This window comes from Haliaeetus leucocephalus, unplaced genomic scaffold (genome assembly GCF_000737465.1).
Source record: "Haliaeetus leucocephalus isolate CR32 unplaced genomic scaffold, Haliaeetus_leucocephalus-4.0 Scaffold362, whole genome shotgun sequence".
In the NCBI taxonomy this organism is placed as follows: domain Eukaryota; kingdom Metazoa; phylum Chordata; class Aves; order Accipitriformes; family Accipitridae; genus Haliaeetus; species Haliaeetus leucocephalus.
The window spans coordinates 1,159,709-1,172,444 of NW_010972798.1; the positions used below are offsets into that span (position 1 = coordinate 1,159,709).

At 44.1% G+C, this 12,736-nt stretch overlaps 1 protein-coding gene across 4 annotated transcripts in view; it reads right to left on the reverse strand.

The window, feature by feature from the left end:
* MECOM (MDS1 and EVI1 complex locus) overlaps window positions 1-12,736 on the reverse strand; it is a 189,688-nt gene that overhangs the window by 19,344 nt on the left and 157,608 nt on the right. For 2 of the 4 annotated variants that reach the window (XM_010572861.1, XM_010572859.1), the window contains exons 5-8: window positions 12,210-12,357; window positions 11,008-11,161; window positions 3,846-5,208; window positions 1,770-1,857 (exon numbers count right to left, since the gene is read on the reverse strand). In XM_010572861.1, the coding sequence (XP_010571163.1) occupies window positions 1,770-1,857; window positions 3,846-5,208; window positions 11,008-11,161; window positions 12,210-12,357 (1,753 nt within the window). Of the gene's footprint in view, window positions 1-1,769; window positions 1,858-3,845; window positions 5,209-11,007; window positions 11,165-12,209; window positions 12,358-12,736 lie in introns of all 4 variants that reach the window. The other 2 variants (XM_010572858.1, XM_010572857.1) reach the window with 1 other exon arrangement.

Below are 12,736 nucleotides of genomic sequence, written 5' to 3' on the forward strand. Positions count from 1 at the left end.
ACCAACAACAGATTTAACCAACCCCCCAGGAAAAAACACGAAGGGTGAAATCCCAACCTCCTGCCCGCTAATGGCAAAACGCCCAACGTCCCCATTTCACCTGCACGCCTACACCATCCTCACCTAACTCCCATTAACCCTCCTCCCTTTCCCCAGGTAACTCAGTCTCGTACAACGCTACATAGAAGAGTATCCAACTCCTTCCCTGCCCACCACAGCCAAACTTCTAACAGTGCATTTTACCCAAACAGCCTCCCTTCCCACCCACTGACCACGCTACCTACCACCGTCACCAGACCAACCTGCAGCATTTAAATAATTTACTATTAATTTACAGCCCCTTAGCTGCTCTAACAGAATCACTCACTTGATGGAGAGGAACCAGCCTGGTTTTACACCAGCGGACACAAAGGGGATTGAGCTCCTGTTCACATATTTGTGCATTAGCACTATCTGCTGTGAAATGGGAATCTTTACTTGTTGCTTTGCAACTTGGGCAAATAAGGTAACTCTGCAAGAGGTGCTGAGCTGTTATTAAATCCTGTACATAAATTCTCAGCAATTTTTATACTTAATAGATCCGTTACTTCCTTCAGGCATTGGAACTGGAACGGGGTGTTTTTCGGCACTCTCCACCCATGCAATAGCATTATGTTTGTGCATCTGCAACTATATATGCCATCAGCTGCTCTTCCCAGTTCTCCAGAAGTCCCATATTTCAGAATATATTCCATACAACTTAGGACATAACAACTGTTGACTTCATTGGGGAAAAAAAAAAAAAAAAAAGGCAAGCGGTGGCAGATTAGTGGCACTGTTTGCCCAGGAATTAGAGGAAGCTGAACCAGAGACAGCAGCTCCTGGTTGTGTGCTTAAAATACAAGACACGTATGGGGTGTCATTATTAGGATGAAACAGCCCGTAGTCAGCAAGGGGTTCAAATTTGCAAATATCACAGAGCATTTTATTTCAGGCATAAGATTTAATCCAAATTTTTAGCAAAAGCTCCTTAAGCAAGGAGGAGGAGGACAAAATGAGGGTGCCGTGTTGTTGAAGAAAAGCAACGTATAGTTGGCGTACAGGTCCTCTTTCTATACTACATACACATGGCAGTTGTTACCCATTTTAGGGACACCCTCCTAAATTTTTGTTATCCAGCAAATAAGCAGCAGAATTATGGCCTATGAACAAGACAGCAGCCCTCTCATATAGCATGTCTTCAGGTACGGAGGAGCAGGGATCCTACAATGTCACTGCACACGCTATAGCTAGCCCACAGCGGCGACCTAAAAGAGATGGAGCATTTGCTTCTAAGACTTGAAAGAATTGGGTGGAAGGTTTTCTCTCTTTTCTGGGAGTCCTTAAATATTGACAACTGGGATGCTCAGCTTTGCTGGCCCAACTTTGAATCTACATTGCCTCCTTGTAGTCAATATTGACTCCACTGCAACGGCCCAGAGCATGGGAGAGTGCTGAAGAAGACATGGGTAGCTGCAAGAGTTGGTAGCTACGCTACGGTTTTAGAGAAACACAGTTCTAAAACATACATGTAGTTTGAATCTGGCTTCCTCTATAATCAAAACATGTTGTTTCATCTGCAAAACATCAAGAAGCTCAGAACAATGCTTATGCTTTTCCACCACAATGGTGCAGCAAAAACTGTGTGTTTTAGGAAATCCAAAAATGACTAAGACTGCATTCATTTCTCTGCACCTGCTTTGAAGCATCAACAGGCTTGTTTACAACATCAAAATTCCCAAAATACTTACTTGTGGATGAAACAAGAATCCCGGGGAAGGTCTCAAGTATTTCTCTTTTAAAGCTTCCAGTGGGTCAGTTAATTTTCTTTTCTCTACTCTGTAAATGTTAAAATTAGATTTGCTTGTGATGAATCAGTCTCAGACATTAATAATTATACAGCTACTCATGTTTAAAATAGTCAATTATACATCAAGTAATTTGTTTCTCAGAGATAACGGTAAAAGATAAGGAAGTATAGTCAACTCGCGATTCCCGCATACAACTCATTACTGCGGGTGGGGGCTGTGGATTAAAGGGAGATGATACCATTTACATAGGAAATAATCCCATTTCAAAAGACCGGTAATAATTATAACAGGAACCAATGACTAACTACCAAGCACTTTTATGAAGAAATAAGGCAACTGAGTGTGCTCTCCACTCAGAGGAGTGGAATTCAAGGCAAGAGGAGCCTTGAGCAATGGGTCCCTTCTCATCTGCCCATGTGAGACATCCCAGCCACCACCCTGGAACCCTCTCCTCGTGCACGGCCGCGCACAAGCAGGGCGAGAAAGGCAGCCTTGTAGGAATGCACTGAATCTGATGTGCCAGCAACAAAGACCGTTGGGCATTTAGGCAGCGAAACTCAGCACGGATAATTCAGAAGCAGTGTGGAAATTTGAGGTTTTTGCTTTTTTTCTGTTACTGATGTGTACGGTTTAAGGGACAGATCCTGTTGTCTATACGTAGATGTAAGTCACGGCAAAGGAAGGCTTGGTAACAACTGGCCTCGTGCTACTCTGCCAGGATTTGTACAGATTTCATTAGTTTGTAATGCAGGACCATAAAACACGGATCATTATTTCCACTGCTTCAGGCATTTAAAATTAATATGACGCAAAGAAAACCTATGGTCTAATACAGATATCAATCTGGCATGAATAAAACCATCTCAGTAAATAGCATCACATCCTGTTTCTTCATAATGCATACCTGTCGTCTTATGTGGGAGCATTCTTGAAAAACTTTGCCCATAGCATTTCTTTTTCAGATAGAGTAATAAATTAACATCATTTACATGGCAGTAACTTTTTTTTTTTTTAACAATAGGCTGTAAAATCAGTCATTTATATTACAGACAAATATTTTTATGGCTAATATTTCTCTAAACTAATTTAGATGCATGACTTTGGCTGGTTACAGATATACAAGCAGAAAGGTGAAGGGCAAAGAGGGGCTGACGTACACAGGATGCAGGTGAAATCCAGATCCCAGTGAGATCCATCTCCGCACTACTGGGAATCACTGAGGGCTCAGGATTTTACCACTGGTTTTTAAAACCTCAGCTCACTGACAGTGTGTGCTTGTGCACCCATCAAAGCCAACGACAAGGCTCCCATTGATTTCACAGGGTAGATCAGATTAACTAGCCCACTGGTTAGGCTTTGTACACACAAGGACACTGCACCTTCAATTATTTTAACGAAATGCCCAGATAAACCAACCCATTGCTCAAATCAGTGCAAAAACCGGCTGAAATCACTCTCAATTTCCTTACTTTCTATACACCTTAGGGCAAATTTGCTTCTTTTTTGGACTTATGAGGTACTCCTACTTAATTCAGGTGGTGTACAACTGGCACCCTGGTGAGATGCTTTCTACTTTCCAGGGGAAGGCTGACGGCAGTAAAGGTGAGTGGGCAGCATTTTGGAAGAAAAGGAATTTGGGGCAACCAGCGGTGTCCAATACATGGTAAATATACATAATGGTATGGTATGGTAAATAAACCATCAATACCGATGGTTTCTAGGTAAGAGAATACATTCAACTTCTGCATGCCAAGCTGCGCAGGTTAAACTAATGACTCACTGCAACGAGGGCAGTCATGAAGACTTGCTAATTGCAGCAGTACCAGACCCAGGGTTTGCTCTGAGCAGCTCGGATTTGAGGTGGGGTGCGCAGGTCACTCTGTGCCCGGGTGGTGGGATGATGCCTCCAGGGATGGTGGGAAGGGGACGGGGTTGTCCTGCATCTACGGGCGGGTGGTCCTGGCAAACCTAAGTGCCTGTACCAAAGGATGCTAGAAGGCAGCAATAGTCCGTTACCTGTAAATGGGATCCATAAAGAACGGGGTGGGCCTGGCGTGCTGCAAGGAGGACTCCGAAGCTTTCCTTTGCTCGAGGTCGCCTCCTTTCTTTTCTCCAAAGACGTGGTTTTTCCGAGGCTCGGCTTGTTTTGTGCCGCTGGCTCGACTTCTGCTGCCCATGCTGAGATCTAGAGGCTGGTCCTGGCTTGCCGCAGAGGGGGCTGCTGGCTTTGAGGGTATGGGAGTAAGTGGCTTCTCCTCCTTACGCTTTATGGTGAGGTCAAAGGGAGACTCAGAGCTTCCCTTTGGGATCTTCTTTATTTCACTGGGTGATTGGGGCTCCACTTTCAAGGGTAACGGTCTCAAGTCTCTATCAGGAAATGGATACATTGATTGAGAGAATGCTGGAAAAAACGGGAGGGGAAACATGGAAGGGTAAGGTAAGGCTCCGACTTTTTTGTCTTGCAGCCCCACAAGTCCTGTTGAACCAAAGTACTTTTCAGCAATAGAAGCAATAGCCTTTATAGAATCATTCACCGCTCCTGACACCGCAGTCTGCTCCTCTAAGGATGGTGAGAAAATGGAATGATTGCTGTGGTCTTTCTTATTATTTATTGAAGCCAGGCTCTGCAGAGAGCTTACTTTGTCTTTGAACATTTTACCATTTTCTTTAAATTTCTCTTTCTCACTTTCAATGTCACTTTCCAGATCAGAGCCCGAGGTGGTTTCCAGGTCACTGCCACTGGGGGTACTGACATCGTCAAGGTCAAGGTCACTACTCTCTGACTGGTCACTGAGTTTCTCATGCGGCCTCTCTTCAGAGGACCTCTCTGGTTGAAGCTCCACTGGCTTATTCTCCCCTACTGATGGTTGCTTATTTAGTGCCTTCAAAATATCCTGGGTGGCTGGCAGTATCTGAGGATTGGTCATGAGGGGACTTTGACTTTTGTTTGTCTGATCTGCGCTCGGTAGTCCTTTAACAGGAGAACTAGTAGGTAGCAAAGGTGGCCTGTGGTACAAGCCTGAAGGAAACAGACCAGGGAAGCTAAAAGAAAATCCAGGAGCTGTTGGAAAGGTAAGACCAGCAGGATGCCTATTGGCTCCAAAATAGTCAGCAAGGCCCGGATTTGCATGATTCATATTAACCATGGACGTTTTATCCATAGCTGGGGTTCCAGGAAGTGAAATGCCTTGGCCAAAAAATCCTCCTGCTGCAAAATGGTTCTTGCCCTCACAAAATCTCCTGTGTTTATTTAAGGAAGACGTAGTGCTGAACATTTGTCCACAGTCTTTGCACTTGATTTGGGTTCTGCAATCAGCATGCATGCGCTTATGACGACAAAGGTTTGAAAACTGAGTATAGGATTTATGGCAGACCTCACCTGTATGTAAACAACAACAACAACACATCTCAGGCTTTATGGTAATTGCCCCCACCCTCAAAATTTTGCAAATAACACCATTTTTTTACCCACCAAATGTCAATTAGGAAGCCGTAAGGAGAAGGCTGGGTGCACAAACGTACGAAAAGCTACCGTACTCTTCCAAAGCAAGGCATCCAAGCAGACAAATGTCTAAAGACAGCACCAAAACCCGCTCCGAGAAACAGAAAAGGTCTGAAATCACTAAAAGACAAAGTTCCCGTGTTTGCTCTTTGCATTGCACACTGTTGCATACTCGGTACCATTATTCCATATTGCATTAGCACCCAGCGCCCCGCCAAGAGCCACAGCTCGGTGCTGTAACACCGTATGAACCCACAGTGCTCCCACGCGAGTGAGCACTTGTGTCTTCAAATGACATCCATTTATGTCACTATTCACATGTGGAAAGTTAGTCATTAAAATAAATATTTGCAGGACCAGACAGGAGATAGACAGAGCTGCCTCACAGAGCTTTCAGTCTGCAAGACCACAAAGATATGAAAGAGGTGAAGGAGGAGACAACCGGGTATTTCCAAGTGCATAACCTTTTGAACAAACAACATTTTTTTCCACTTAAAATTAAGAATTTAATCTCACAGAAGTCCAGGCGAGAGCCTGAGTAACCTCAATCTAGTACGCTCGTATGTCTAAAGCACTTCTATTCGTGTACTGCATACAGTCCCTACAGGTGCCTGGGACGCTGTAACTCTAAATTCCACGTTAATAAATTTACTAGTTTTAATATTGCTTATTTGTCTCCTGCACATGAAAAAAATACTCTCTACTCCAACAACAATTTCCTTTAAGAATGCAGCTGTATTTATTTGCATGTCTGATGCTCAAAACAGCTCGATGGATTTCCTTTCAAACTCCTCTGGGATGAGAACAGCTTCAGCCTCACAAAAGCAGCACTTGGAGAAAGCTTGAAACCACAGAGGGGAGATCTACCTTGAGCTCAGGGGCCTGATCTAGCCTGCGACACTTGGCACGTCGGAACCCAGCTTCCCCCAACCATTTTCAGTAGCAGGAGGCTGAAAGCGGTCCCGGTGGTGCAGACGGAGACGCTATGAAGACTGAATCAAGTCATTGAAGCAAATGGGATTTTGCAGGTCCCTGATTTTCTGGCCGCTACAAACCTTAGGGAGCAAACTGGTGCAGCAACCGGGTTATAGGTCTGTAAGTTAAAATGTGGTTTGGAAGAGGGTAACGCTCAGCTCCCCATCCTTTGGAAGAGCAGGGGCATCGGGCAAGGCCCAAGGCTGCGCTATGTCTTGCGCTCTTCATTCTGCTAAAATTTGTCTGTACCTCTGCACTACCTTGTTCCTAACAGTATCAGCTCCAGCCTTGTTGAAAAACAAGGCAGCCGCATTATCAGTAAGCAGTGTTATCCCTCTGTAATAAATCCTTTTTTTTTTTTTTTCCCCAGCCAGGAAAAAGCATGTGGCCACTTTATTTTTATTTAATTTGTGTTATATCATAAGCTCTCATCTTTCACACATCAAAGCCACACAACAATACACATTGTGTATTCTGAGGCCTTTTTAACAATCATTTTCATGATTTGAGACAGACTGACATAATTTACAATGGCTCTATTTTAAGCCTGCAAAGGAAACTGAATTGAATGTATCCCATCCTGCACTCTTGGTTCCCATGAACTGCAATCACGTCCTCTAACTTCCACTCGCACCGGGGCCTGCGCTAGCCTTCCTGCTCCTCTAAATCTCTGCCCTTGAGAAACTTGACCACTTGTTGTCATCTCTTAACTGTTTACCTCTTCAGCAGGCTGCTTCATATCTCAGCAACAATGCCGCTATTGTTCGAGGGCCTGATCCTGCCTCATCCACCCATTTTCCCTGTTCACGTCCCGCTGACATCCCCGGGACAATTCATGGGGTAAAGAGTCCAGAATTGGGCCCAAACACAGGAAATTTGCAATGCGGTAATTCAGGAAGAACGTTTGTTGCTGTGTATCAGTTACTGTTCCTGCTGGAAATCTTCATTCACAAGGAAAGACAAGAAAGAAAAGAGAGAAAATAAAAAATAAAATGAAAAAGTAAGAAGAAAAAAGATGGAAGAGAAAGGAAAAAGAGAGACAAGAAGGAAGAGAAAAACAGAAGGGAAGGGGAGGAGGAGAGGAGAGGAGAGGAGAGGAGAGGAGAGGAGAGGAGAGGAGAAAGGAAAAAAGAAAAGAAATTATTCTAGTTCCTTGAAAATGCTTGATTTTCTCTGGAGAAGTACTTTCTGTTTCTTTTTTTGGAAAATATTTTATTTGCCTATTTAACATAGAACTATTTTTTTTATTTATTATAGAACTATTTGTCATTTATTTGTTGCAGTACAAAGCTCCAATTTTTCTGCTATTTTCTCCTATTTTTAGCCTAATCACAAGCATAAGGTTTCTGCTCCCACAGTGAAAGTCACCTCCATCCTTCATGGTACCAAATCAGGCCCCTTACCTTCACTGGTGAGGCCTTACACAAAAAGCTCCCCATGCTCCCATCAGGCTGATCACAGAAACCAAAATTAAACTGACCAAAATGGTGACTCATATCCACATGGATATGGACATATCCATAGGTTTGCACAAGCATCATCTTGGATATTATGGGCCAACTCTTCTCCTTGCGTAAAGCAGGATAACTCCATCAACACCGATAGAGTTATGCGTAACATAGAGCAGCAGAGCATCAGACCATGCATATTTTTCCAGAAAAAAATCATCTCCAGTGCATACATTTACAAGGCAAGGCTAATGTATAATTAAAAACAAATCTTGTTTTGTGAACTTTTGATCTTCTACCAGGTTGTGTTGAGGGCCTGCTTCTTATTCACATGACTGTATTAAATATAACACTCAGGTAAGCTACAGAGGCAAGTGGGTGAAAAGGGGTGTATTGGCACAGATTTGGTCTTCCTAAAGTTTGGGAAGTTCTCCCCTAAAGAACGTCGATACATTATTAAATTATTCTTCTACATTAATATAGTCAAAAGTCAACAGAACCAAGAAATATCCTACTCTGGAGAAAAGCAAAAATACACACTTACAATTGAGAGATATCCTTCCAAACTATTAAGGGAGATGCAAATTAATCATTTGACTAAATATATTTTATCTCAGTGTTAAAACTAAATTAAACCAATAATGGCAACACCATTAAAATATGTAAATATTTATTATTATAAACTCAATCAAACAATTAACGGTTGTACTGAGGACTTTACCTTTTTGAGCATAAAAGTTATTTAAAACTATTTAATGAGGTGCTGCTTGCTCAAGGTGCCTCTTGCATTTAACAGGCAGTCTGTTCAATCCACAGGATGTCAAGGCTGGCAAAGAAATTTTGGGCCCAGGTCCGAAGCTGTTACTCCCCAGAGTAGTCTTTCTCTTGGGGACCATCGCCTGAAGCCTGGGTGTAACATGGCATCAGTGAAGCGCACAGCGAGTGCTCCGCTGATTTTGGAGGAGACTGTGTCTAAATCGATTATGCCACCTTGACCTCCGTGGATATTCCCAGGAGCCAGGACTCCTCAGATAAGTTCATGTTACGAGATCTACCTCTTTTTCAGCGCATGACTTTTATTTCCAAGTAAAGCTTTGCTTAAGCTTTAGTAGATGGGGGATGGTTATCAACTTTAATTGCTTCCACATATCAAAGCAACAGAAGCTGGGTTTGATTTCTCCTATTACACCTTATTACACCCTTTAAATCTCAGCGCCATACTTTTAAGCAACTAACTTGTAAGGGAAGCTTCCCTCCTTGCAGCTTTTATTGCTCTACAGACCCCAGGTTTAACGCAAACTCCCAATCTGGCTCCCAAATTGCAAAAATTCATCTCAGGCCTATGCACGCTCTGTACCGCGATTGTCTCTGGACCCCAAATTAGCCAGCAGTTAAGTTTGCATATTTTCTGCTTATTAAAAAAAATTACCGTAAGTACTATTTTGAATATGTTCAGTCTATTATGGCATGTGGTTTCTATTTGGAGAGGCTGGAGATTTTGCGAAGGCAGTGAGTAATTACCTTAGTGTTGGTGAGTTTTCACTCAAGCTTGGGTGGTGTACTGTAATAAGAGACAGTTGCCATAAACAGACTGGTACGAGTAAATCATGGTGTGTGGCCTTTCTGGTGGAAAACAGATATCTCCTTTAGGTGACCCTACCTCCCTCCCATCGCTCAGCAAAGCCTACCAAACATGTGGTCTCCAAACCCTTTTGTTCTGCAATTACATGGCTGTTATTCATAGGTTGCTCAATGGGTTTTCATCCCTCACACTGTACATAACGAAGAATACCGGTTGCTGTTTTGATTTATCAGAATAAATAGTCACAAAGAGCACTTGAGAGATCATTTCTTTTATGAGAGAAGCCACTTAAGACTTTTATGTAGGGCATTGCAACAGGACCATCTGAAAACTCCCTACCTATCCAGAAGTTACTGTTTTCTAATAATTATAATCTTTAAGTATAATTACTTAACCTGTAATCAGGTTTAAAATTATTAGTGATATTTATTATCGGATCTAGTTATACATTTTCTCATTGAAGAAGCCCAAACCTAAAGTATTATCTAACCCAATGGCAGGTATACAGATTTTGCACAAATGAGTCTTTCAAGCCAATACTCCTCCTCTTGAGGAATTACGTTAGCATGCGGCCACCGCTTTGTCCAGGTGTGGTGTTGGTATTTTAGAAAATTATTGTTGAGAGCAGCAAAAGATTAAGAGGTTTAACGGACAAGGTTTAGCGGGAGGTGGTCACAAGGTGCCTTTCAAGATATAGCAGGTGCGTGAAAAGACTGTGGTGAAGATTAGCACTACCAGGAACAATATTCTTAAATATTTTCTGCCTCTGCTTCCCTGGTGAGAGAAAGCAACCTGCAACGTTACCGTGCACCCAGCTTCCCCATCTCCTAGCAGGATTTGGCTCAGCAGTAAGCACAACCCGTGAGACTTTGAGGATCCATTTTATAGCCCAGTACAGAGTCAGGCCCACATACGAGACAAGTTTTATTGCCGGAGCAGCTGTTGGCAAAGATCTAATAGCTCAACTCAATACTTAAAATCTGGGGCATGCAAAGGATCCTCAAGGAGGGTGGCAAGCTCCTCCAACTGCAATTCACTGCCTCCAAGGTTTATTTTCCAACTCCAGCAAAAGTCATGGCATCTGCTGTGGAGACTCTGTGGCCCAAAATTAACTCCTAAAGCACAGCAGCCTTCCAGGTACTGCTGGCTCTGCCCAATTCCCAGCATGTCCTGACTGTGGTGGCAGCCACCGCCACCCTTCCCTGCCCACCCTGGCACTGTCACCTCTTCCCCTGCGCCAGCACTAACGCTGCCCTGTGCCACAGGGCCAGATCCGGCACAGGGAGCTGCTGATCGTGTGGAGGAGAAGGAAGGAGAGCAGCCACCTTGGCGCGGTGCAAAGCAATGAGGCTGCAGCCGCCGAGCCTGGAGCGGCTCCTTCTTGCTAAATCTCGCTCCCCGCTTGCTCTTCGCATCTGTGTGTGGAAAAATATCCCCAGGACAACAGGTACATTTATACAGCGTACAGTGTCTGTCTCAAAAGGAAAATTGTACGAAAATGACGCTTTGCATTGGACTACGAATCACCCAGAACTCATTTAATAACTCACAGCCCCCGCGAAACCGATGAGAAATTCAACGGGAGCGCAACGCAACCTCCTGCTTCCAGATTATGGTGCTTTACGACAAACGAAATAACACTTAACCAAAGATGTTTAGTTGAAGACTTACATATAAAAGGTTTGACACTGCTGTGGATGTGTTTATGCTGTTTGAGGCCTGAAGAAGTGGCAAAGGTTTTGCCACACTCTGGACAAGCGTGAGCACGAGCCCCAACATGCTGGGAACGAATATGCCTCTGAAGGTTGCTGGGGTCCGTGAAAACCTGCTAGGAAATGAGTACTGATTAACCAAGAAACTTGACTGCGGAAGAAGCCAGTTATTACAACAGTCTTTTAAAATTCAAACCTTGGAGCTATTTGGGGAGTATTTAAGATTAAAAACCTCGCTAATTGGCGTCAATGGGAGCTGTGCCTGCAGGATAGGGCCTCAGTTTCCCAGGATCAGCCAAGTATTTGGTGGATCTGTTAACCCCTTTGCAGCCGCTGCAGCAGATGCATTTGACCCTGCCATTAGAAATTGTGCTTTTGAGGTCAGGGAGTTCACAGAAAACGAGACAAAATGTGGCTGCTTGAAACCTCTAAGCATTACTGCAATAGAAATACTTTATAGCCACAACTGAGTGCGTGACGGTGAGAAACCCTGTACATGACATAGTGCTAGCACTCAGGGCTTGGCTGCGTCTTACGAGTGTCAGCTCAATATAAAATTCTCATTACTGCAGCAAACCTACTTAAAAACAAGAAAGTCCTCATGCAAAAGGCCCAAGCTTTGGGAATCTGATAAAAAGCAATGCAGAGCACCACATCCTGTACAAATAACCGACACAGCAAGCCCGGTGCTAGGAAGTGACAGAGATGCTCTAGAGATGAGATAGTTGCACTTACTTAGCGTGGCCGGGGCCCATCGCTATTTCTTATCTGAATTTATATTGCAGTAGTGTCCTGAAGTTTCTGGTCCCGAGGGCTGGCACACAGCCTAGGGAACCCACCCGTGTTGCATTTCCCCAGGGTTTCTTGCCCCTCAGTGATCCTCTTACACCCCACCAGTCCTCGCAAGGCACCAAGCCCTGAGCTTGAGGATGCTCAGCATCCTGCATCAGCGCTCATTTCAGACGCCACAGCCATTTCCAAATCAAAAGGGGTAAAAACCCAACATATTTATCAAGGAGAAGTGTAAACCCTTGAGAAACTGTCCAGAGCATGGCAGAAGCCCTACGCCCTCCTGCATCCTGGCCCCAGGCATCCCCGCTTCCATGCTCCCGTGTATCCAGCAGCGTAAGAAGCGCCAGGCAGCCTATAAATTCACTGTACCTTGGCACAGTTTTCACACTCGTAGTGCTTCCCGCTGTCGTGCGACATTTGGTGCCGTATCAAGTTGGACTTCCAGTTAAAAGCTTTGGGGCACTGGTCACACTTGTACTCCCTCTCCTCGCTGTGCGACAGCATGTGCTTCTCCAGGCTGCAGAAACAGAAACAGGTCTCAGTGAGGTCCCCCACACACAGGGTTTATCAGTGGTTTATAGGAAGAGGACACAACAGAACACATAATTACAGCAAAAAAAAAAAAATTGAAAAAAGCCCCAAAGGCCCAACCCTGACAGACCCAAGTCCTTTGAGTACAGGCTCATCCCAGCCGGGATGCAGAACGTCCTCCTCCCTACCGGAACAACACATCCTCTCATGTTTTGCCAGACCACTTGCAAATGCTCCAGGAGATGCTGCTGCCATTGCTCCCTAAGGAGATTATTTCATACACCTCTCAGTATTTCACTCTGGTAAGTCTTCCCTGCAGTCTGAATTATTTTTATCTTACGACTTTCCCTCTAAACACACCTTGG